We start from the raw sequence: 25352 nt of genomic DNA on the forward strand, positions 1-25352 counted from the left end.
GTCAAAGAAGGAAGGGGTCCCTCTGTGAGAGGACGCAGGTGGGATTTTCTGGGGCCTATGGGGTACCGCCATTGAGGTCAGAGCCCCTGAGAGGTCTGAACCCGAAGAATCCCTTTTAGGTTTAGGGGTGACAGGACCCATCATGGAGAACCCAGGTATCAGGGCATATTTCAGCCTTTCCCTGTTATTTGGGGCTGTTTCCCAGAATAGGGGCCTCCCTTTCGAATTCAGCTCCATTTTAATGAAAGTGCACTTCCTTTAGCTGGGAGTCGGGACCTCGTTTTTGCAGGGAACCTTAGAATGAGGCCAGGCCTAGGCACTGGGCTACCTTCTTAGTATCGCAGTCTCCTCTTTAACGACCTGGAATAGGAGTGCTGGGGTTTCGGGGTGACGCCGCCTGACAAAGGGCCGCCCCTTCTCTGGAGGGCCAATCTGCGTCATCTGGGGGCCCAGCCTTCCTTCCGCCTCCTCACCCCTCCTGGTCCCTGGAGCCACCTCAGCCTTCTTTTGGTTCCGCTTTTTCCCGCCTTTTCGCTCCTCCACAGCTGATTGGCTGCTCCCAACTCCCGCCCCCTCCCTCTTTCCGCCTACTCAGGAGCTGACACGAGCGGGGGCGTGGCCTCGGCGGACGTTGGGCTGCGCGCCGTTGGCTGACTGCGCGCGGGAGCCCTGTCCCGCCCCACTCCTTCGGGGAGCCTCGCGCCCACTCCGCCCCTTCCCTTTGAAGCAAGCGGACAAGGAGACACTCCTGCGGCGCATGCGTCGAGCCCAAACGAGGCCTGTGGTAGAAAAAGAGAGGCAGCTGGTGCATGCGTGGTTGAAATAGCGAGTCGGCGGGGAGAATGGACAGCGCGCATTGATCTAGGCTCTGCGCATGCGTTTTACTGCTGGCTGAAGCTGAACCTCGGGAGCCCAAGACACTCTTCTGCACATGCGCAGGAGACTCAATGACAGTCAAGCTTTGGCTAAGGTGAGGGAGAGAGCAGGGGATTGCATGGCCAGGGAGGGTGACCCTGCACCCCCTAGGTAACCTTCCGGAGCATTTCCTGTTCTCTTAAGATCTACCTTGCTGTCTAGACCCCGAAGAAACGCTGTGCCACTACAAGGTCTCTGGGCCTGCAAAACGCCCCAGAACCTAAGACCTCTGACCCCTGGGACCCAGGCCAACTGAGCAGTGTGGGAAGGGGACGGGCAAGAGGGGCTTCGAGGCGAGCGGATGAGCTCTGCACCCTGCCTGGGGAAGGGACGGCTTCTGGAGGGTGGGACGTGGAGGTGGAAAGGGCGCTTTTCCTCTAGATGGCCTTTGACCCCTGCCCATTTCCCTCTGTTTAGGCTCCGGGGAAAGGGTCTAGCCATGTTGCATGTGACCCGGGGGGTCTGGGGGTCTAGGGTCCGAGTATGGCCACTGTTGCCCGCGGTCCTCGGGCCCCCCCCGGACCCTTTCATCGCTGGCGGCCAAGATGGGGGAGTATCGCAAGATGTGGAACCCCACGGAGCCCCGCGACTGGGCCCAGCAGTACCGCGAGCGCTTCATTCCCTTCTCCAAGGAGCAGCTGCTCCGCCTCCTAATACAGGTACCGCCCGATCCGGGTCCAAGAGCCTGGGGACTACGACTCCCAGCAGGCCTCGCGGCGGCAGGGCCTTAATTGCTGCAGAGAGCTGCCCTGGGGCCTCCTGGGAGTTGAAGTTCCTGGTTCCCTTCGTGGTCCCTAGTGGGCGGGAGTTGATGAGCTGGAATGGTGGAGCCAGGCCTCCGAGATGCAGATGCAACATCCATTCCTACTCTGGCTTGTTCTGAGGACTTAAACAGGCACCCTCTGGGGCATGCTTTTTCCCTCTGTAAGATGGGTATAGTAATCATCCTCATGATTACTATTTCTGCTGCCTGATAATAATTGTACCTATGAAGTCACAACGCTATAATCATACTTGTTATCACACGATTTGAGCTCTGACTCTACAGCACTGTGCCAGGCATTTTTCATGTATTGTTGAATCATCAGTAACAGAGATACCACCATCATCCCCATTTTCAGATGAGATAATGGAAGCTGATGGAAGGAAAGTAATTTACCCAAGGCCACAAGCATAGTGGCTTAGATTTGAACCAAAGTGGTCTGACTCTAGAGCTCGCCCAGGACTAGGCCAGCTCTAGAGTCAGACTAGGCAAGTGAGGCATTTGCTTGACCCTGAGAGTGAGTGCCCCATTAAATTTTGCACCCTAGGGTGCCACATTCACCTCATCCTAGTCCTGGCCTCACTCACTCCAGAACCTGAGCTCTTACCACCACCATCGTCATCATACCTGTCATTATTGAGGATTGTCATCCATTCATTTATTTTTATTTTATTTATTTACTTATTTGAGATGTCTCGCACTGTCGCCAGGCTGGAGTGTAGTGACGTGATCTCTGCTCACTGCAACCCCCACCTCTCAGGTTCAAGCGATTCTCCTGCTTCAGCCTCCTGAGTAGCTGGGACTACAGGTGCACACCACCATGCCCAGCTAATTTTTGTATTTTTAGTAGAGATGGGGTTTCACCATATTGGCCAGGATGGTCTCGATCTCTTGACCTCATGATCTTGACCTCATGATTGACCTCATCACCTTGGCCTCCCAAAGTGCTAGGATTAGAAGTGTGAGCCACCATGCTCAGCCTTATTTATTTATTTTTTTGAGACAGTGTATCACTCTTGCCCAGATTGGAGTGCAGTGGCGCAAACTCAGCTCACTGTAACCTTTGCCTCCTAGACTCAAGTAATTCTCCTGTCTCAGCTCCCTGAGTAGCTGGGATTACAGGTGCCCACCACCACGCCTGGCTAATTTTTGTATTTTTAGTAGAGATAGAGTTTCACCATGTTGTCCAGGTTGGTCTTAAACTCCTGGCCTTAAGTGATCTGCCCACCTCGGCTTCCCAAAATGCTGGGATTACAGGTGTGAGCCACCACACCCAACCATCATTCATTCATTTAACATGTATTTATTGAACACCTACTGTGTATACTCAATTCTAGACTTGATACACAAGAAAATATGCACACACAAGGATTTGCAAGCAAATACACACGCAAATACATGCTTACACAAATACACCAAGATGTGTACGCCAATACACAAATATACACATACAAATGCACATGCGCAAATATACAAATACAAATAAATACGCACACATACGTACACAAACACATGCACACACAAATATATACACACAAAAATACACAAATATACACACACATAAATACACAAATATATGCACACATGTGTAAACACGTGTTTATAGAACACCTGTAATCTCATCAAATTCTCACTGTAGCCCTCTGAGACAGAGGGTGTAATCCTCTGTTGCCAGTGAGGAAACTGAGGCTCAGAGAAGTGAAGACAATTACCCAGGACAGTGAGATAGGAAACATAAAGAAGTGGTTCAAGGTGGGGTACGGTGGCTGACGCTTGTAATCTAAGCACTTTGGGAGGCTGAGGCAGGTGGATCACCTGAGGTCAGGAGTTCAAGACCAGCCTGGCCAACATGGTGAAACCCCAACCCTACTAAAACTACAAAAAAATTAGCTGGGCATGGTGGCGTATACCTGTAGTCTCGGCTACTCAGAAGGCTGAGGCAGGAGAATCTCTTAAACCTGGGAGGCAGAGGTTGCAATGAACCGAGATCATGCTACTGCACTCCAGCCTGGGTGACAGAGCAAGATTCCATCTCAAAAAAAAAAAAAGCACAAAAATTAACCAGGTATGGTGGTGGATGCCTGTAATCCCAGCTACTCGGGAGGCCAAAGCAGCAGAATTGCTGGAACTCAGGAGGTGGAGGTTGCAGTAAGCTGAGATCGTGCCACTGCACTCTAGCCTCAGCAACAGAGTGAGACTGCATCTCAAAAAAAACAAAAAGAAGTGGTTTAATGTGTGTTCTGGAGGCAGGCCTAGATTACAGTCACCTCCCACAGACACTGCAGTCCTTAGCAAGCGACTTTCCAGAGCCTCAGTTTCTCCCTCTGAAAAATAGGGGTTATAATTCCATCAACCTGTGGGGTATGGTGGCCCAGCCTCCCAGCGCTTTGGGAGGCTAAGGCTGGAGGATTTCCATACCAGCCTGGGTAATATAGTGAGATCCCCACATCTACCAAAAATTGTAAAAAAATTAGCCAGGCATGGTGGTGGGCACCTGTAGTACCAGCTACTCAGGAGCCTGAGGTGGGAGGATCACTTGATCCCAGGAGGTTGAAGATGCAGTGAGCTGAAATCATGCTACTGAGCTCCCGCCTGGGTGACAGAATGAGACCCTGTCTCAATATAATAATAATTCCATCTTCTTCTAGAGGATCATATTATACTGTCAGACAGTTCCTGGCATTGTGTGAGTTTTGGCTAGGAAGTGTCAAAGGCAAAACTTGAACCTCCAGCTTTTTAAACCCGATATAGTTTTTCAGTATATTGGGCTGCCTCAGTTTGAGTAAAATTGATTAGCCCCCTCCCAACCAAAACAAAACTTTTTTTTCTTTTTTTTTGAGATAGAATCTCGCTGTTGCCTACTCTGGAGTGCAGTGGTGCAATCTTGGCTCACTGCAACCTCTGCCTCCTTGATTCAAGCGATTCTCCAGCTTCCACCTCCTGAGTAGCTGGGATTACAGGTGCATACCACCACGCCAGGCTAATTTTTGTATTTTTAATGGAGAAGGGATTTCACCGTGTTGACCAGGCTGATCTCGAACTCGTGACCTCAAGTGATCCACCCGCCTCGGCCTCCCAAAGTGCTGGGATTACAGGCATGAGCCACCATGCCCGGCCCCAGAACAAAACTTAAAAGTCCAGAGCCCTGATTGTATAGACAGGCTGCCTGGGGAAAGAATTCGTCCCCTCGGGGAAGGGGAAAAGGCCTACAGAGAAGTTTTGCTTCCTGAGGTAACAGGAATTCCACTCAAGTCCAGCAGAGAAGGCGGCTTTGGAGGCGTTCTCGGCCCACGTGGACTTCTGCACCCTGTTCCACTACCACCAAATCCTGGCCCGGCTGCAGGTGAGGACGGGGCCCCTCCAGCCCTGTGGTACTTATTCACTTACCTGCTCATTCAGCAAATTTCCCTGACACCTTCTTGGAGTCTGACCCTTATTCTAAGTGCTGAGGATTCAGCAGTGAACAGGACAGATGAAGTGACACTCTCATGTAGCCAAGGAATTAAATAAATATAAAATATGGCCAGGCGCGGTGGCTCACTCCTGTAATCCCAGTACTTTGGGAGGCCAAGGCGAGTAGATCACCTGAGGTCAGGAGTTTGAGACCAGCCTGACCAACATGGAGAAATCCCGTCTCTACTAAAAATACAAAATTAACTGGGCGTAGTGGCACACACCCATAGTCCCAGCTACTCAGGAGGCTGAGGCTGGAGAATCGTTTGAACCTGGGAGGTGGAAGTTGCAGTGAGCTGAGATCGCACTATTGCATTCCAGTCTGGGCAACAAGATCAAAACTCCGTCTCAAAAAATATATATACATACATATGATGCCTGGTGGTGATAAATGCCATGAACAATGAAGCGGAGAAGTGAGATAGAGAGGGATGAGATGGGGCCTGTTTCAGACAGGGTGGGCGGGGAAGGGCTCCGGAGGAGGGGACGAGTGGACTAAAGGCTTAGTGAAGAAGGGGACCCAGCCTGATGGATGCCTGGAGAGGGAAGATGTTCCCAGCAGACGGAAGAGCAAAGGCCCTGAGGTGAGCGGGGGCCTGGAGTGTTGAACAGTGAGGAGGCCACTGTGGCTGCAGGAGAGTGAAGGAGCAGGGAGGGTGGGATATGAGGGCAGAGGAGATGGGGACAGATTGTACTGGGCCTTCTGGGCCACCGTGAGGACCTTGCTTTTTTTTTTTCTTTTTTTTACAGCTCCAAAAAAGTCATCAATTCTGAGCTTGCTTGCTTTTGTTTTGTTTTGTTTTTGAGATGGAGTTTTGTTCTGTCGCCAAGGCTGCAGTGCAGTGGTGCGATCTCGGCTCACTGCAGCCTCCGTCTCCCAGGCTCAAGTGAGTCTCCTCCTTCAGCCTCCTGAGTAGCTGGGACTACAGGTGTCCGCCACTTCGCCCTGCTAATTTTCATGGTTTTTTTTAGAGATGCGGTTTCACCGTGTTGGCCAGGCTGGTCTTGAATTCCTGACCTCAAGTGATCCACCCGCCTCGGCCTCCCAAAGTGCTGGGATTGCAGGCCTGAGCCACCGTGCCCGGCCCAGTACCTTGCTTTGACCCTGAGTGAGCCAGGAGCCATGGGGGGTTCTGAGCCTAGGAGAGATGTGAGCAGTGGATTTAGGTGTTAACAGGATTTCTCTGGCTGCGGTGTAGGGAACAGACTGTCAGAGGCAAGGACATCTATTAAAGAGTCTATTATATTTGTCTAGGTGAGAGATAATGGAGGCTCCGACAAGGGTAATAGCGGTGGAAATGGTGGAAAATGCTCAGATGCTGGTGGTGTTGGAAGGCATCAGTGTTTTGCTGATGTGCTGGCTGCGGGGGTGTGGTGGGAAGGAAAAGGGAGGAGTCAGAGTGTGTCTCCAGCAGTCCGGCCTGAGCCTCCCGGAGGATGGAGCTGCCAGGTGCTGAGGTGTGGAAGACCGTGGTGGGATGCTGAGAAAGAGCTGCAGGGAGGACTGAGGGCACAATTCTGGGCTTAGGAATTTGAGCTACCTTTATTTATTTATTTATATTCTTATTTATTTTTTTTTTTTAGACAGAGTCTCACTCTGTTGCCTAGGCTGGAGTGCTGTGGTGCGATCTCGGCTCACCGCAACCTCTGCCTCTCGGGTTCAAGCGATTCTCCTGCCTCCACCTCCCGAGTAGCTGGGACTACAGGTGCATGCCACCGTGCCCGGCTAATTTTTATATTTTTAGTAGAGACAGGTTTCACCATGTTGGCCAGGCTAGTCTTGAACTCCTGACCTCATGATCTGCCCGCCTCGGCCTCCCAAAGTGCTGGAATTACAGGTGTGAGCCACCTTGCCTGGCCTATTTATTTATGCGTTCTGCTTTAATTTTTTTTTTTTTTTTTTGAGACAAAGACTCACAGGCTAGTAGAGTGCAGTGGTGTGATCTCAGCTCACTGCAACCTCCGTCTCCCGGGTTGAAGTGATTCTTGTGCCTCAGCTCCCCGAGTAGCTGGGATTACAGTCATCATGCGTCACCACGCCTGGCTAATTGTACTTTTAGTAGAGATGGGGTTTCAGCATGTTGCCCAGGCTGCTCTTGAACTCCTGACCTCAGGTGATCCGCCCACCTTGGCCTCCCAAAGTGCTGAGATTACAGTTGTGAGCCACTGCGCCTGGCCTATTCTTTTTTAATTAAAAAACTTTTATTTCACTTTGGGAGGCCGAGGTGGGCGGATCACAAGGTCAGGAGTTTGAGAGCAGCCTAACCAACATGGTGAAACCCCGTCTCTACTAAAAATACAAAAATTAGCCAGGCATGGTGGTGCGAACCTGTAATCCCAGCTACTCAGGAGGCTGAGGCAGGAGAATCCCTTGAACAGTGGTGCCGAGATTGCACCACTGCTCCAGCCTGGACAACAGAGTTAGACGATGTCTTGAAAAAAAAATTTTTATTTCAATAGTTTTTGGGGTACATGTGCTTTTTGGTTACATGGATGAATTCTACAGTGGTGAATTCTGAGATTTTGGTGTGCCTATCACTAGAGCAGTGTACACTATTCCCAGTGTGTAGTCCCAAAGTCCTCCCTCCCTGAGTCCCCAAACGCCATTATATCACTCTGTATGTCTTTGCATCCTCATATCTTGGCCCCACTTATAAGCAGGAATATAGACTATTTGGTTTTCCATTCCTGAGTTACTTGACTGAGAATAATGGCTTTCCAGCTCCTGTAAGAGACATGATTTTGTTCCTTTTTATGGCTGATTAGTATTCCACGGTATATATAGACCATATTTCCTATATCCGTTGAGCTGCCTTTTAGAAAACCATGTAGAAAGATGGACTTGAATATGTGGATCTGGAGGTGAAGGGAGAGGTCTGGGCTGAGAAACTGCTCTGGAGGATCTATTAATAGATGGTACTACTGTGGGGGGCGGTGGCTTACACCTGTAATCCCAGCTACTCAGGAGGCTGAGGCAGGAGAATCACTTGAACCTGGGAGGTAGAGGTTGCAGTGAGCCGAGATGGCGCCACTGCACTCCAGCCTGGCAACAGAACGAGACTTCGTCTCAAAAAACAAAACAAAACAAAACAAAACAAAAACAAACTGAAAAAGGCACATGGGGCAGAATCCAGGACAGGACAGACCAGGCCTGAGCGTCCAGCGGTCCTCTCCCGGTGGAGTCAAGGATGGCACTTAATTCTCCCAGCAAGATGTGTGACAACGCACAAGAAGTAATGCCAACCAGGGACCCTCCGGTAAGTCTGTGTGTCCAGGTTTTTACTGGGGGCCAGTCACGTATGCATGGTGGCTGACCTTAGACTCCAGCCCCTCCAGAGGTCAAACTGATACCAAGTGTCTCAGGCCTGACCACAGATCACAGCGTCAGCATAGAGCATCCAATGTGGCCCCAGGCCCCAGGTAAACAAAGACAGTTTTATCAGTCAGGACATTCCAAGGACTTAGGGGTTCCATCCCAGAGGCTGGACAGGGACTGGTCCTTGCTTTGGAATGTGTGGGGTTTCGCCAACCCAGGCCTGCTGCGTTCACCCCTGGCTGCTTCCCGCCGCTGCCTTCAGCAGCTCCCCTCTTTGCTTTGAATAATAACAACCACAGCAACGGCAGCCATCACAGCCTCTCAGTTGCTGAGCACTTGCTGTGCCTGGCTTATTGACTCCTTCCTGCAGTGTGGAGAGGCAGCCGCCATCAGCCCATTCACACAGGGAGAACCCGAAGGTCTCAGAGGGCCTGTGTTGTGCCCAGGATCACACAGTTCGTAATTGGTGGAGTTGAGATGGAGCCCTATCTGCCTGCCTCCAAGCTCTTCCAGATACCTGTGGGCTCTGGAGCCACGGTTGATTTTTCTTTTTCTATTTTTTTAAAAGTTAAGGCTGGGCCCGGTGGCTCATGCCTGTAATCCGAGCACTTTGGGAGGCTGAGGCAGGCAGATCACTTGAGCCCAGGAGTTTGAGATCAGCCTGGTGAACATGGTGAAATGCCTTCTCTACTAAATATACAAAAATTAACTGGTTGTGGTGGTGGGTGCCTGTAGTCCCAGCTACTCAGAAAGCAGAGACTGGAGAATGACTTGAACCACGATAATCACTTGAACCTGGGAGGTGGCGGTTGCAGTGAGCCAGGATCACGCCACTGCACTCCATCCTGGGCGACAGAGCGAGACTCTTAAAAAAAAAAGTTAAAAACAGCCCATTTTATTATAGAAGTGTTTAAATAACATAGAAATGTAGAAAGAATTTAAGTGAATAAGCATATATCTTCCAAGCAGAAGATTTTAAACAGAGGCAGGGGCAGGGTAGAAGTGGCAGAGGCGGGTGAGGCCCCCTGGGTGACCATTTGGTGATGACCTAAGTCCTTTGAAAATTTGGCCTGGGCAGGGAAAGAAGCAGCATAGCCCCAGTTCAAACAACGGCTTCGTTGTTCACTCATGGTGTGGGTGACCTTGGCGGTGACCTCTCTGTCATCCTTTTTCCCTGATTCATTCATTCATTGAGTTTGCTCAGTAAATATTTATTGAGCACCTACTGTGTCTCCGGAATGGCTGGAGGCTCTGGGGCATGTGGAGAGCAGGACAGTTGTGCCTCAGAGGCTGTGTTCAGCAATGATGTAAAGAGGAAATCTGGCCGGGCAGTGACTCACCCCAGTTCTCCCAGCATTTTCAGAGGCCGAGGTGGCCGGATCACTTAAGGTCAGGAGTTCGAGACCAGCCTGGCCAATATGGTAAAACGCCATCTCTACGAGAAATACAAAAATTAGCCGGATGTGGTGGTGGGTGCCTATAGTCCCAGCCACTCTGGAGGCTGAGGCAGGAAAGTTGCTTGAACCTGGGAGGCAGAGGCTGCAGTGAGCCGAGATCATACCTCTACACCCTAGCCTGGGGGACAGAGCAAGACTCTGTCTTAAAAAAAAAAAGAAAAACCGCAATGTAAAAACAGCTATCTGACATAAAAAAATAAAGAAAAATTCTGGGTGCAGTGGCTTATGCCTGTAATCCCATCACTTTAGGAGGCTGAGGTGGGTGGATTACCTGAGGTCAGGAGTTCGAGATCAGCCTGGCCAACCTGGTGACACCCTGTCTCTACTAAAAATAAAAAAATTAGCTGGGTGTGGTGGCACATACCTGTGATCCCAGCTACTCGGAAGGCTGAGGCAAGAGAAACACTTGAACTCAGGAGGCAGAGGCTGCAGTGAGCTGAGATCATGCCACTGAACTCCAGTCTGAGTGACAGGGCAAGACTCTGTCTCAAAAAAAAAAAAAGAAGTGAAATGTATTGAAAGATGTTTCCCCGTGGAGGCCCTGAGCAGGGAAGCGTCCTGATCCTGTGTGTCTCTCCTGGCTTCCCACAGCTGCCAGCCACCCTTGGTGCTTCTTGGCTTATAGATGAGTCACTCCAGCCCCTGCCTCCATCTTCCTGTGGCCGCTTGCTCGGTGTCTGTGTGTGTCCTTTTCTGTCTCTTAGAAGGACACTCTCACTGGATTTAGGTCCCACTCTAATTTGGTATGATCTCATCTATATCTTTACCTTAATTCTACCTGCAAAGACCCTATTTCCCAATGAGATCAGATTCCAAGGTTCCGAAGGGACCTACATTTTTATTTATTTATTTTTTTGAGATGGAGTCTTCCTTTGTTACCAGGCTGGAGTGCAGTGGCACGATCTCGGCTCACCGCAACCTCTGCCTCCTGGGTTCAAGCGATTCTCCTGCCTCAGCTTCGAGAGTAGCTGGGACTACAGGCACACACAACCATGCCCAGCTAATATTTTTATTTTTAGTAAAGATGGGGTTTCACCATATTGGCCAGGCTAGGCTTGTCTCAAACTCCTGACCCTGTGATCCACCCACCGTGGCCTCCCAAAGTGCTGGGATTACAGGTGTGAGCCACCATGCCTGGCCTCCACACACACACACAAAATACATATATTAATTAGCTGTGCCTAGTTGCACACACCTCTGGTCCCAGCTACTCAGGAGGCTGCGGTGGGAGGATTGCTTGATCCTGGAAGGTTGACCCTGCAGTGAGTCATGATGGCAGCACCACACTGCAGCTGGGGGACAGAGCTAGACCCTGTCTATAAAAAAATAAAGTATATGGAGGGAGGTGCAGAGGTTATGTGCAGACATGTCATTTTGTATCAGGGGCTTGAGCTTCTGTAGGTTTTGGTATCCGTGGGACATCCTGGAGGTGATCTCCTATGGATACCAAGGGATGACTGCAATTTTTTTTTTTTTTTTTTTTTGGAGAAAAGGAAAACAAGGGAGGGGTGTTTTGTTGTTTCAGGTAAGGGGGTCAGGAAGGCCTCACTGAGCAGAGGACATTTGAGCAGAGACCTGAAGGAGGCGATCCGTGTGATCTGAGGGAACCACATGTGCAAAGGCCCTGAGGCAGCAGTATGCATGGTGTGTGGAGGAAGAGCCACGAGGCCCGCAGGACTAGAGCCCAGCGAATCAGAACAGCCAGGAGGCCTGCGGGGCTAGAGCCCGGTGAACCAGGGGAAGAGAGCAGGAGGTGAGGGCAGAGGGAGGGGGACCTCGCGCTAGATCCTGCCGGGACCCCTGGGCTGTGGTGAGGACTGTGAGTGAGCCGGGGGCTAAGTGGAGTGTTAAAAGCAGACTGGAATTGCTGTAAGTGCGGACGGGCGCCCTCTGGTGGCTGCTTTTGGAACACACTGGGGATGGGGATGGGGATGGGGATGGGGATGGGGCGGGGAGAACAGCATCCCGGGCCAGGGAGGAGGGTGGCTGAGACCAAGGGGTGAGAAGCGGTCCGGTTTTGCATCTGTTTTGAATGTGGTGCCATCAGGATTTGCCAGTGGTTGGATGTGTGGGAAAGAGAGGACTCCAGGATGACCCCCAGGATTTGAGCCTGAGCACCTGGAAAGATGGAGTTGCATCTTTTGAGATAGGGACGATGGTGAGAGGAGCAGGTTTGGGGCATCGTGGGTTAGAGAGGATGGCCTTGAGGAGGCATTGAGAGGCCTGCGGGGCATCTGTATGGGAGCCTTGAGTAGACGCCCAGCCATGTGAATCTAGAGCTGAAGCGAGTCGTCTGGACTGCAGTTGGAAGTTGGGGAGTCCTCAGTAGACAGATGGCATGTGACAGCCCCAAGGGAATGCTTGAGGGTGGAAAATGGCAGCCGCAATTGCCACGAAGACCCAATTAAGTCATTCATTTTCTTGTATGTGTGTGACGGACTCTCTCTCTGTCTCCCAGGCTGGAGTGCAGTGGCACAGTCTCAGCTAACAGCAACTTCTGCCTCCTGGGTTCAAGCGATCTCCCGCCTCAGTCTCCCGAGTAGCTGGGATTACAGGCACCTGCCACCATGCCCAGCTAATTTTTGTATTTTTAGTAGAGATGGGGTTTCACCATGTTGACCAGGCTGGTCTCGAACTCTTGACCTCAAGTGATGTGCCTTCCTCGGCCTCCCAAAGTGCTGGGATGACAGGTGTAAGCCACCGTGCCCGGCCCCAATTAAGTCATTCCATTAGCGGATGTTTGTGCGAGGCCTGGTGCCAGGTGCTGGGTCTTCACTGAGGAGCAAAATTGGGCCTGCATCGTGCACTCTGGAAGCTGAACGTGGGTGGTGGGGCCGGTCATGAACCAGATGCCCTTCCCAGTGATGGTTAAGTTCAGACCATGAGGGCGAGGGGCACGGTGCTGTGCAGGAGGGTAACAGAGTGGACCTTGACTTCTATACTGGGGTCCGTGTGCAAATTAGAAAAAGGTGCCTCTTTCTCTAGCCTGGCACTGTCTGCTGTGATAGCCATGAACTTCATTCAATTTAAATGTCAACACTAGCTGTTAAAATGTAACAGAATTTTGCTGGGCGCAGTGGCTCACACCTGTAATCCCAGCATTTTGGGAGGCTGAGGCGGGCAAATCACCTGAGGTCGGAAGTTCAAGACTGACCAACATGGAGAAACCTCGCCTCTACTAAAAATGCAGAATTCGCTGGCCGTGGTGGCTGGTGCCTGTAGTCCCAGCTACTCGGGGGAGGCTGAGGCGGGGGAATTGCTTGAACCTGGAGGCGGAGGTCTCGGTGAGCGGAGATCGCACCATAGCACTCCAGCTTGGGCAACAAGAGCAAAACTCCATCTCAAAAAAAAAATTAACATAACTAAACAGACTTAAAAATTTTGTTTCTCAGCATATTGATCATGTTTCAGTTGCTCAGTAGCTAACTATGGCCAGTGTCTGACCTCATTGGACAGTGCAGCTCTAGAACATTTTCCTCCTGCAGGGAGATCTAGTGGATGGTGCTGTTCTGTCCCTTGATTTCCATCTGAAGGGTGGCTGTCATGATAAATGGACAGGTCTACCCTTAGATCTGGTACCTTTGTGCAGTGCACATCCTACCCAACCACACAAGGGTGGCCCTGCTCAGTTTGATCAGTGGAGAAAGGGTTCTTTTTTTTTTTTTTTTTTTTTTGCCTTTGAGACAGAGCCTCACACACTGAAACACTCTGTCGCCCAGGCTGGAGTGCAGTTGGTACGACCTCAGCTTATTGCAATCCCTGCACAGCCTCCAGAGCAGCTGGGATTACAGGCACCCACCACCATGCCCGGCTAACTTATTTGTATCTTTAGTAGCAACAGGGTTTCACCATGTTGCCCAGGCTGGTCTTGAACTCTTGGCCTCAAGCAGTCCTCCGGCTTTGGTCTCCTAAGGTGTTGGGATTACAGGCGTGAGCCACCGCCCCAGCCAAGGCTTTTTGATGGTGATAATGGAGCTGGAAAATGACAGAGTAAGAATTCAGTAGTGAAAAGGATAAGAGGCAGGAAGGGGGTAGGGAGAGTCTTCCAACAGCATGTGCAAAGTCTCTGTGGCTTGAGGAACTAAAACCAATTTTTTTTTTTTTTTTTTTTTTTTTTTTTTTTTTTTTTTTTTTTTAGACGGAGTCTTGCTCTGTCACCCAGGCTGGAGTGCGGTGGTGTGGTCTCGGCTCACCACAACCTCCGCCTCCCGGGTTCAAGTGATTCTTCTACCTCAGCCTCCTGAGTAGCTGGGATTACAGGCACACGCCACCATGCCCAGCTAATTTTTTTAGTATTTTTTTTAGTAGAGACGGGGTTTTACCATGTTGGTCAGGCTGGTCTTGAACTCCTGATCTTGTGATCCACCTGTCTCAGCCTCCAAAAGTCCTGGGATTACAGACGTGAGCCACCGCACCTGGTTGGTTTGTTTTTATTGTTTTCTTGAGACAGGATCTTCTCGGTCGCCCAGGCTGGAGTGCAGAGCTGTGATCATGGTTCACTGTAGACTGAGTCTCCTGCCTCAGCCTCCTGAGTAGCTAGTACCACAGGTGTGCACCACCATGCCTGGCTATTTATTCATTCATTTATTTTTTTTCTGAGACGGAGTCTCGCTCTTGTTACCCAGGCTGGAGTGCAATGGCGCGATCTCGGCTCACCACAACCTCCGCCTTCTGGGTTCAGGCAATTCTCCTGCCTCAGCCTCCTGAGTAGCTGGGATTACAGGCACGTGCCACCATGCCCAGCTAATTTTTTGTATTTTTAGTAGAGACGGGGTTTCACCATGTTGACCAGGATGGTCTCGATCTCTTGACCTTGCGATCCACCCGCCTCGGCCTCCCAAAGTGCTGGGATTACAGGCTTGAGCCACCGTGCCCAGCTTATTTATTTATTATTTTTATTTATTTATTTATTTATTTATTTATTTTTGTAGAGATGGGGTCTTGCTATGTTGCCCAGGCTGGTTTTAAACTCCTGGGCTCAAGCAATCCTCTTGCCTTGGCCTCCCAAACTGCTAGGATTACAGGCATGAGCCACTGCGCCCAGCCAACCTAAAGCCAGTCTGGATGGTATGGAGTGACTGAGGGGGTCTGTGGTCCTGTGAGGCCTTGCAGGCTCTACTGTAAAGCGTGGTCCTGATTCCAGAGGGGAGTAGAAACCTTGGAAGGGTTTTAGCAGGAGACTGACAAGGTCAGATGTGTAATTCTGGTTACACCACTTCCTGGCCGTGTGACCTCGGGCAATTAACCTGTCTGTGCCACCGTTTCCATATCTGTAAATGAGAGTTTTACACTGTAAGAATGTGCATGTAACATACTTCCAACTGTGTCTGGCACATGATAAGTGCTATGTAAATGTGCACTATTGTCATTGGTGATGATCGTGGTTACTGTTTGACAAGCTCCCCCTGGAAGCTGTGTAAAGAACCAGTTGGCAGGGGATGGGGTGTATGATGGGATTTGGGGAGAACACGGAGAAGGCTGTTGGGCTCACCCAGGCCGGACGAGATGGCAGTGGCTGGCAGCCACTGAGATGGGGCCGGTGGGGAGGAGAGAGCTGGGTGAAGTGCCGGTCTGCTTGGAGGTGGAATCGTCAGGATTGATTGTGACAGGGAACGGAGCAGCAGGGATCACGTGCGACATCCAGGTTTCTGGCTTGTAGCCCTGGGACGATGTGAAGTTTCCAGAAGAGAATTTGGCTGGCAGTGGACATTTGATCGATGCAGGTTTCTTTCTCCAGCTTTCCAACTGCAGCTCAGCCTGGGAATGGAATTTCTCAAGGTCACTCTGTAAGTCCCAGAACTGCTCGGCCAGCCTAGGCTGGAGGATTTGGGCACAGCCTGAGGACTTACTTCAAAGGAGGATTTTCTTGGCTTGATTCTTTCTCTTTTTCCTTTTTTTTCTGAGATGGAGTTTCACTCTTGTTGCCCAGGCTGGAGTGCAATGACGTGATCTTGGCTCAGTGCAACCTCTGCCTCCTGGGTTCAAATGATTCTCCTGCCTCAGCCTCCCAAGTAGCTGGGATTACACGCTTGTGCCACTATGCCTGGCTAATTTTTGTATTTGTAGTAGAGACAGGGTTTCTCCATGTTGGTCAGGCTGGTCTTGAATTCCCGACCTCAGATGATCCGCCTGCCTCGGCCTCCCAAAGTGCTGGGATTACAGGTGTGAGCCACTGCACCCGGCCATCTTTTTCATTTTCTTTTCTTTTTTTTTTTTTTTTTGAGACAGGGTCTCACTCTGTCTCCCAGGCTGGAATGCAGTGGCACAATCGTGATTCACTGTAGCCTCACACTCCTGGGCTCAAGTGATCCTCTTACCTCAACCTCCCAAGTAGCTGGGACCACAGGCATGCACCAGCATGCCTGGCTAATTAAAAAAAAATAATGAAGAAAAAAAAAAAAAGCGTGGTAGCTCATGCCTGTAACCCCAGCACTTTGGGAGGCCAAGGCGGGTGGATCATGAGGTCAGCAGTTCGAGGCCAGCCTGACCAACAAGGTGAAATCTGGTCTCTACTAAAAATACAAAAATTAAGGCCGGGCGCGGTGGCTCAAGCCTGTAATCCCAGCACTTTGGGAGGCCGAGGCGGGTGGATCACGAGGTCAAGAGATCGAGACCATCCTGGTCAACACGGTGAAACCCCGTCTCTACTAAAAATACAAAAAATTAGCTGGGCATGGTGGTGCGTGCCTGTAATCCCAGCTACTCAGGAGGCTGAGGCAGGAGAATTGCCTGAACCCAGGAGGCGGAGGTTGCGGTGAGCCGAGATCGCGCCATTGCACTCCAGCCTGGGTAACATGAGTGAAACTCCGTCTCAAAAAAAAAAAAAAATACAAAAATTAGCTGGGCATGGTGGCAGACACCTGTAGTCCCAGCTACCCAGGAGGCTGAGGCAGGAGAATTGCTTAAACCCGGGAGGCAGAGGTTGCAGTGGGCTGAGATAGCGCCCCTGCACTCTGGCCTGGGCGACAGAGTGAGATTCTGTTTCAAAAAATAAATAAGAAAGTAGCAAGAGTAAAAGTTGGGGAACAGAAGTCCTGGGTAATTGTTTAAGGGAGAGATGAAGGTGGCTTCAGTGAGAAGATAGCAGCAAAGGAGATAGAGAGGAGGGTGGATTCAAGACAGATTCAGGGGTTTTGCAAGTGAACTTACCAAAATATTGGATATAGGGGTGACAGGAAGAGAATCTGCTTGGCACGGTGGCTCACGCCTGTAATCTCACTTTGGGAGGCTGAAGTGGGTGGATTACTTGAGTTCAGGGGTTCGAGACCAGCCTGGCCAACATGGTGAAACCCCCGTCTTTACTAAAAATACAAAAATTAGCTGAGCGTGGTTGTGTGCATCTGTAATACCAGCTACTAGGGAGGCCGAGGCAGGAGAATTGCTTGAACCCGGGAGGTGGAGGTTACAGTGAGCTGAGATTGCGCCATTGCCCTCCAGCCTACGCGACAGAGTGAGACTCCATTTCAAAAAAGAAAGAAAGAAATGAAAGTATCTGGAAAGGATAATGTCTCCACAATCCTTCCTTCATGCAGTGACCTAGCCCATCTTTTTCTCTTTGACTCTCCTCTTAGGCCTTGTATGACCCCATCAACCCTGACAGGGAGACCCTCGATCAGCCATCACTGACAGACCCCCAGCGTCTGTCCAATGAGCAGGAGGTGCTTCGGGCTCTGGAACCCCTGCTAGCCCAGGCCAACTTCTCCCCGCTATCTGAGGACACCCTGGCCTACGCGCTGGTGGTCCATCACCCTCAGGATGAGGTCCAGGTACCTGGCTCCCCAGGAGTATGAAACTCCCAGGAGGCCTCTGGGATGGGGCAGAGCCTCTGGGAGGCAGGGGCTGCTGGGAGTTGTAGTCCTGAGCCCAGGACACTGGCCCACGTGGTGCACTTGGTGAATTCGAATAAGGTGCTACTTTTGGCCAGGTACAGCGGCTCACACCTATAATCCTAGCACTTTGGGAGACCGAGGAGGGCAAATCACCTGAGGTCAGGAGTTTAAGACCAGCCTGGCCAACATGGTGAAACCCCATCTCTGCTGAAAATACAAAAAATTATCTGGGCATGGTGGCAGGTGCCTGTAATCCCAGTTACTGGGGAGGCTGAGGCAGGAGAATCTCTTGACCCCAGGAGGTGGAGGTTGCAGTGAACCGAGATCACGCCATTGCACTCTGGCCTGGGTAACAAGAGTGAAACTCCCTCTCAAAAAAAAAAAAAAGGGAGATGCTACTTTTTCAGGTTATTTCACTGTCATCTGCTGGAAAAGTATCATATGATATGGCCCTCTTAGGACTAGAGACTTTAGTGCCATCTGCCAGAATTGTAATAATAATCTAATACAAGGCTGGGTTCAGTGGCTCATTCCTGTAATCCCAGCATTCAGGAGGCCAAGGCATGAGGATCGCTTGATCCCAGGAGTTCCAGACCCATCTAGACAACACAGGGAGGCCCCATCTCTACAGAAAATACAAAAATTAGCTGGACCTGGTGGTGCGGGCCTGTAGTCCCAGCTACTCAGGAGGCTGAGGTGGGAGGATCGTTTGATCCCAGAAGTTTAAGGCTGCAGTGAGCCGTGATCTTGCCACTGCCCTCCAGCCTGGTTGACAAAGCGAGGCCCTGTCTCATAACAAAACAAAACAAAACCCAAACCCCAGAAAGCACGCAAAATGCTAACAAAATTATGAAAAATACTAAAAATGTGTGGGCGCGGTGGCTCCTGCCTGTAATCCCAGCACTTTGGGAGGCTGATGTGGGTGGAACGCTTGAGGTCAGGAGTTTGCAACCAGCCTGGCCAACATGGCGAAATTCCATTTCTACTAAAAATACAAAATTAGCCGGGCGTGGTGGTGGTGGGCATCTATAGTCCCAGCTACTTGGGAGGCTGAGGCATGAGAATTTTTTGAACCTAGGAGACGGAGGCTACAGCGAGTTGAGACTGCGCCACTGTACTCCAGCCTGGGTGACGGAGTGAGACAACATCTCAAAATAAAAATGAAAACAAAAATACTCAAAGCTCCCAAAGGGCCGGGCGCGGTGGCTCACGCCTGTCATCCCAGCACTGTGGGAGGCCGAGGCGGGTGGATCACGAGGTCAAGAGATCGAGACCATCCTGGTCAACACGGTGAAACCCCGTCTCTACTAAAAATACAAAACATTAGCTGGGCATGGTGGCGCGTGCCTGTAATCCCAGCTACTCAGGAGGCTGAGGCAGGAGAATTGCCTGAACCCAGGAGGCGGAGGTTGCGGTGAGCCGAGATCGCACCATTGCACTCCAGCCTGGGTAACAAGAGTGAAACTCCGTCTCAAAGTCACGTTTTGTCATCTCTGAAATTGGGATGTGATTTACAAGTGACGGTGTGACATCATTTAATTGGCAGTGTATTTTGTTTTTAGTTGCTTCATAAAATCATCAGAGTCAGTGACACCTTAGATTCTAGGAAATATAGTCATAAAGATGACTACTACGTGAATGGCACTGCATTAGAGGGTGTGCCCTTGTGCAGTGCACAATGTGGACAACCATATGTGGCAGCCGCACCTAGACGCTGAACTGAAAGGTGATAAGTGGGAAAACAGCAAATTATCTCGTGGCAGGGCATCTGATTCTGGTATCCTGCCCTCAGCAGCCCTGTCCATGTTCAGCTGTTACTGATTCCTTCATCCCCCTGGCAGGTGACGGTAAATTTGGATCAGTATGTCTACATGCAGTTCTGGGCCCTGGGCCAGCGAGTCGGGCAGATGCCCCTGAAGTCCAGCGTGGGCTCCAGGCGTGGCTTCTTCACCAAGCTGCCCTCCGCAGAGAGGTGAGGTGGCCCTTGTTCCCCAGCTGCAGCAAGAGGGAGCAAGGTTAGAGTCAAGAGGGGACTGACAGGTCAGTGTCTGGTTTGGGCATGTGGGCCCCGGGTGGGAAGCTGAGAAACGGGAGGCATGACTCATCCAAATGCTGCCTTTTCTTCCCAAGGGAAAGTGAGTACTGCACTTGATTCCCAGGGGAAGAGAAAGGGTGGGGACAGTTCTCCCCATTTTCCAGTAAGGAAAACCGAGGCTCGGAGAGGGGGGTCCACGTTCTGAAGCTGCGGCACGGCCAGGATTCCGATGAACAGCCTAACCTCCATGTCCAATACCAGGGATGGATCGCATGATCGAACCAATCCCCTGTGGTTGGTTGGACACAGTTGTTTTCTGATTTCTTCCCCACGATGACTGAGTCACTTTTAAGATGGTTTTGAGACTGTAGATCCAGAATGTGCGTCCTGGGGTCGGAGCCTCCCGGGGCAGCCCCGATCCTGCTCCTGCCTCTGTCTCTGTCGCTCAGGAGATACTTTAAGCGGGTGGTGCTGGCGGCCCGGACCAAACGAGGACACCTGGTGCTGAAGAGCTTCAAAGACACGCCGCTGGAGGGCCTGGAGCAGCTGCTGCCTGAGCTGAAGGTGCGCACGCCCACCCTGCAGCGCGCCCTGCTCAACCTCACGCTGCTGGTCTCTGGCGTGGCCATCTTCGTCAACGTGGGCATGGTGGTGCTTACCGACCTCAAGGTGGCCACCTCCCTGCTGCTGTTGCTCTTCGCCATCTTCATGGGCCTGCGGGCCTCCAAGGTGAGCTTGCACCTGCTGCGCCTCCTGCAGCCTTGCGCTGTGGGGACCAGGTCAGGCCACCTACAGTTGTCTGTTTCTTGCATTTGTTCCCGGTCATGCTGTCCTCTCTCCCTCCCTCCCTCCTTCCCTCCCTCCCTCCTTCCCTCCCTCCCTCCTTCCCTTCCTTCCTCTTTCCCCTTCCCCCTCTCCCTTCCTCCCTGCCTTCCTTCCCATTCTTCCTTGTTTTTCTCCCTTCCTTCCTTCCCTTCCCTCCCCCTCCCTTCCTCCCTCCCTCCCTCCCTCCCTTCTCTCTCCCTCTCCTTTTCCCCTTTCCCTTCCTATTTCCCTTCCCTTCATTCTTCCCCTTCCTTCCCCCTCCCCTCCCATTCCCCATTCCCCTTAGTTTCCCCTTCTGCTCTCTCTTCCTCCCTTTCTTCCTTCCCATTCCTCTTTTCCTTCCCTTCCTTCCCCTCCCTCCCTCTCTCCATCTCCTTCCTCCCTCCCCTTCCTTCCTGCCCTCTCCTCTGCTCCACTCCTCTCCCTTTCCTTCTCTTCCCTACTTCATTTACTTAACACTCCTTGGGTAGGTTTCTTAATCTCTCCAAGCCTCAGCTTTCTCATCTGGAAAATGGGGGTGATAGTGAGATCTGCCTGGTAGGGTTGTGAGTATGAAATGAGCATCTGTGAGAAGCACCGGGCAGTGCCCAGCTCATGGCACGGCTACATAAGAGTTGACAGCCGTTCACTGAGTGCCGGCTTTAGGGGCGCTTTAGTGATGTGGTGAAGGGGGTGTGTTCTGGAGTCAGACTTCCTGGATTTGAATCTGACTCTACTGTCTTCTGGCTGTGTGATCTTGAGCAAGTTGCTTAACCTCTCTGTGCCTCAGCTCAAACATCTGCAAAGTGGGGATGATCATGGGACCTAACTCATAGGGGTGTTGCGGGATTGAATGAAAGAACAAGCACACGGTGCTGAGAACAGAACCTCCCACACGGCACAGGAAGTACTATGTGAGAGTTAGCTATTACCAGGACGATGATGATTATCACGGCCGATTGGGCTATTGGTTCCAAGTTGCCATCCTGACTGGGTATCATTATCACTGGGGGAGCTGGCTGACAAATGCAGCCTCCTGGGCGCCAGTCCTAGTGGACTGAATTGGAAAATCTGGGACTGGGGCCCAGGGAACTATATTTTTTAACAAACTCCCTTTTGATTCTGCTACACATGAGTGCCGGGCTGCCTTGAGCAGTTGTACAGGTTGTTCACCATCCAAGAATTCGTGGCCGGGGGGCCAGGTGGGGGCTGACACCCAACTTACACTCCATTTGCCAAAACGTGTGTCTTGTCTCGAGCCTGAGTCCGCCCAGAGGAAGCTGCCTTGTACTGACTCTCCCCAGGGTTGGCACTGGCCCCAGGAGTGTAGACTGGTGTGAGGCATCTGCTGTACCCGGTCATTCACCTGCTGGCTCATTGGTTTTCAAGCTGTTTTCAGCCATGCTGACAAGCTCTGAGGAAGCTGGTGATAAATCCTGCAGATAATAGCCAGCCTGCACCGCCTGAGAGGGTGCTGGGATACTCAGCCAACAGAGGGGCTGGGGAGGGAGCAGTTTCTGCCTGGGTCCAGGGCTCAGGCAGGATCTGAAGAAAGCTCTGGGAGAGGGGGGTTGAGCCTGGTGGGGAAAGGGCCCTCAAGCTCAGCCTGGCATATCTCAGGGGGCTGGATCCAGCGAGCAGGGGAGAGGGGGAGGCCCCAGAGGTTGGCAAGGGCTTCAGATACCCAGAGCGGTGCCTGCGGCTTTATCCTCAGAGCAGCAGGGAGCCGTGGAAGGGGTGTAAGCATGGAGAGACAGCTGTGACCCGGGAGGACAGGGGGAGGGGCCCGATGAGAGGCAAGGAGGCCGGTGTCTCTGGGGAGAAGACCCTGAGTCCCAGCCTACATGCCTGTGTCCTAGCTACTCTGGAGGCCTAGGTGGGAGGATCGCTTGAGCCCAGAGTTGGAGTCCAGCTTGGTTGGGCAACATAGTGAAACCTTAAATCCACAAATAACAATGAGAAAGCCCAGTCTGCGAGTTACTTTAGTGCATTCATGAGGCATTTCCCCACCCCCTGGGCTGAGGGCCTTTACATGCAGGCCCTCCGCCAGGTGCAGTGGCTCGCGCCTGTAATCCCAGCACTTTGGGAGGCCGAGGCGGGCGGATCACATGAAGCCAGGAGTTCAAGACGAGCCTGGCCAACATGGTAAAACCCTGTCCCTATAAAAATTACAAAAATTATCCAGGCGTGGTGGTGCATGCCCGTAATCCCAGCTACTTGGGAGGCTGAGGCAGGAGAATCGCTTGAACTTGAGAGGTCGAGATTGCAGTGAGCCAAGATCGTGTCACTGCACTCCAGCCTGGTGGAAGAGCGAGACTCCGCCTCAAAAAAAAAACAAAAAAAAACAAAAAAACCAGTGGGCCTTCTCAGACTTGCTCCTGTCTGGTCCCCCTCCTGCACTCCCAGATAACTGTGTTCACTGCAAGCCCCTCCCCTAGGCCCTAAACCCAGCTCCTTCTGTTCCCTGATGCACCCAAGCCCTCTCCATGTGCAGCAGTGCGTTCTCACCAACCCAGACTGCAGCTGCCACAAACTCCCTGCTCCTCTCAAGTTCCCCATCTCACCTCAGAACAGGCACTCAGAGCCCCACTGCAGGATGCGGGATGTGGAATACAGGATGCAGGGTGCAGGGTGCAGGGTGCAGGGTTTTTCTTCCAGGGTGTAGGGCTCCTCTCCTTCTGCAGTTTCCACATGAGCTCTCTACGGTCCACACTCAGATCAATCTGGACGTTCCTGGCTCTGGGCTGGGCCCCTCACTCTCACCGTAGGCCAAGCACAGCATCTACCCTGACACTTTCTCTTCTGGGTTCTGCTTCTATGGATGGACTGTTGTCTCCCCAGTCACTGCCTAGACCCCCAGCACGCCCTTCCTGCCCCACCTGTGTGCCCCCACCCCCGGCCTCTTCCCGGCTTCCGGTGGGTCCCTTCCAGCCCATTCCCCACTCGACCCAGAACTGTCCTGCCCCTCCCCTGGGCACAGTCTGGTGCCTGGGACCCTGCTTCCCAGCCTCACTGGACACAATCCTTGCCCTGGAATCTGCGCCTCAGCTCCTCCTTCGTGCTTGTGGAGCCTCCACCCTGCCGCCCCTTGCTCTCTGCCTTTGCCTGTGCTGTTCCCTTGGAGTGAAATATCCTTCCCTCTTATTGGGCTGGCCAGTCCCTGCTCACCCCTAACCCTCAGCTCAGAGGCTGCCTGCTCTGGGAAGCCTTTCCGGATGTCCCAGGCTAGGGTGATGGCCCTGTAGGCTCCTCCATACTCTGGGCTCCACTGTGAAGCTCTTTAGCTCACCATAGAGCAGGCCCCTGGGGCAGCCTGGGGAGGGTTGTTGAATTGGTGCCCCTGAGATGCAGCGGCTGGATTCTGCCCTGGAGGGAGAGGCACAGGAGCCCAGGGCAGCATCTGCTCATCCACAAGGTGACGTCCATCCTGAACCTTGACAATGAGGTAGTGAACGTGTGCCAAGAACACACCAGGGGTGCCTTGGCCCCTCCCCCTGGCCTCCCCAGTCACAGCTGTCCCTCCGGGCCTGGAGGCCTGAGAGAGCAGGGCCTGTTCAGGGTAAACTGGCTTATTCACCTTAGGCCATTCAGAGGGGAGGAGCAGGAGGTGATGGGGAGAGCCTCACGTGCTGAGCCACAGAGGTTGGACTCTGAGAGCACTGGGGAGCCATGGGAGTATCTTGAGGAGGGGAGGGGCAGGGCCAGCTCCGAACCTGTGCGCAGACAAACTGGACGGGGAAGACTGAGGCCAGGATGGAGGCTGGGGTGATGCAGGGGAGGGCAAAGTCTGAGCCAAGACTGAGCCAGGGAGCTGCAGAGGAGGGGAAGGGCAGAGAGGGTCAGGGGACAGCAGGATGGGTCTGGGACTGGCAGATTGGCGGAGGGAGCAAGGATGGTGCTACTGGCCTGTGACGGAGTAGATGGAGGGGCTGCCCAGGACATAGATCCCAGGCTAGGAGGAGCTGGTGCTCACTCACTGTGGGCCCTGGTGAGTGCTGAAGGGACCCTCCAGGGCAGGGGGACCCCTCTCCAGGGAAACTCTGGCTTCATCTGTGTGCCATGGAGTGACCTGCTTCTTTAATTAGAATTCAGCCCCATCGGCCTGGCAGATACGGGTACAAACCAAATGTGTTTTTCATAGCACACGGTCCCTAATGCACGCTATTCCTGCATCTTGCCCTCAACTCAAGAAATGGCGATCCGTTCCAATGCAGGCACATAAACTGGCCGTGCAGGCCTTATAAGAAGACGGCACGGTCCACATGCAAGTGTGTCATTGATACCATGCAGGCCATTTCAGCGATTTTCTGGGGCATGCTAACTTGAAAGACATTTCATCTCAGGCCTCAATGTAAGATGGGAACACTCGGCTGACCACAGAGGCTCACACCTGTAATCCCAGCACTTTGGGAGGCCGAGGCAGGTAGATCACCTGAGGTCAGGAGTTCAAGACCAGCCTGACCAACATGGAGAAACCCATCTCTACTAAAAAATACAAAATTAGGCCGGGCGCGGTGGCTCAAGCCTGTAATCCCAGCACTTTGGGAGGCCGAGGCGGGTGGATCACGAGGTCAAGAGATCGAGACCATCCTGGTCAACATGGTGAAACCCCGTCTATACTAAAAATACAAAAAATTAGCTGGGCATGGTGGCGCGTGCCTGTAATCCCAGCTACTCGGGAGGCTGAGGCAGGAGAATTGCCTGAACCCAGGAGACGGAGGTTGCGGTGAGCCGAGATCGCGCCATTGCACTCCAGCCTGGGTAACAAGAGCGAAACTCT

The 25352-nt window shown here is 52.1% G+C and overlaps 1 protein-coding gene across 1 annotated transcript in view; it reads left to right on the forward strand.

Moving 5' to 3' along the window:
* Positions 1-634: 634 nt before the first annotated feature.
* The window catches only part of TMEM143 (transmembrane protein 143), a 29734-nt gene continuing 5016 nt past the window's right edge, over positions 635-25352 (forward strand). Inside the window, 7 exon segments of the mRNA XM_032271008.1 lie at positions 635-970; positions 1333-1423; positions 1425-1574; positions 4917-5021; positions 17476-17670; positions 19575-19705; positions 20218-20497. Of these exon segments, the coding sequence (XP_032126899.1) occupies positions 948-970; positions 1333-1423; positions 1425-1574; positions 4917-5021; positions 17476-17670; positions 19575-19705; positions 20218-20497 (975 nt within the window). The 5' untranslated portion in view covers positions 635-947.

Source organism: Sapajus apella, unplaced genomic scaffold, assembly GCF_009761245.1.
Source record: "Sapajus apella isolate SASKATOON/1434 unplaced genomic scaffold, GSC_monkey_1.0 scaffold220, whole genome shotgun sequence".
In the NCBI taxonomy this organism is placed as follows: Eukaryota; Metazoa; Chordata; class Mammalia; order Primates; family Cebidae; genus Sapajus; species Sapajus apella.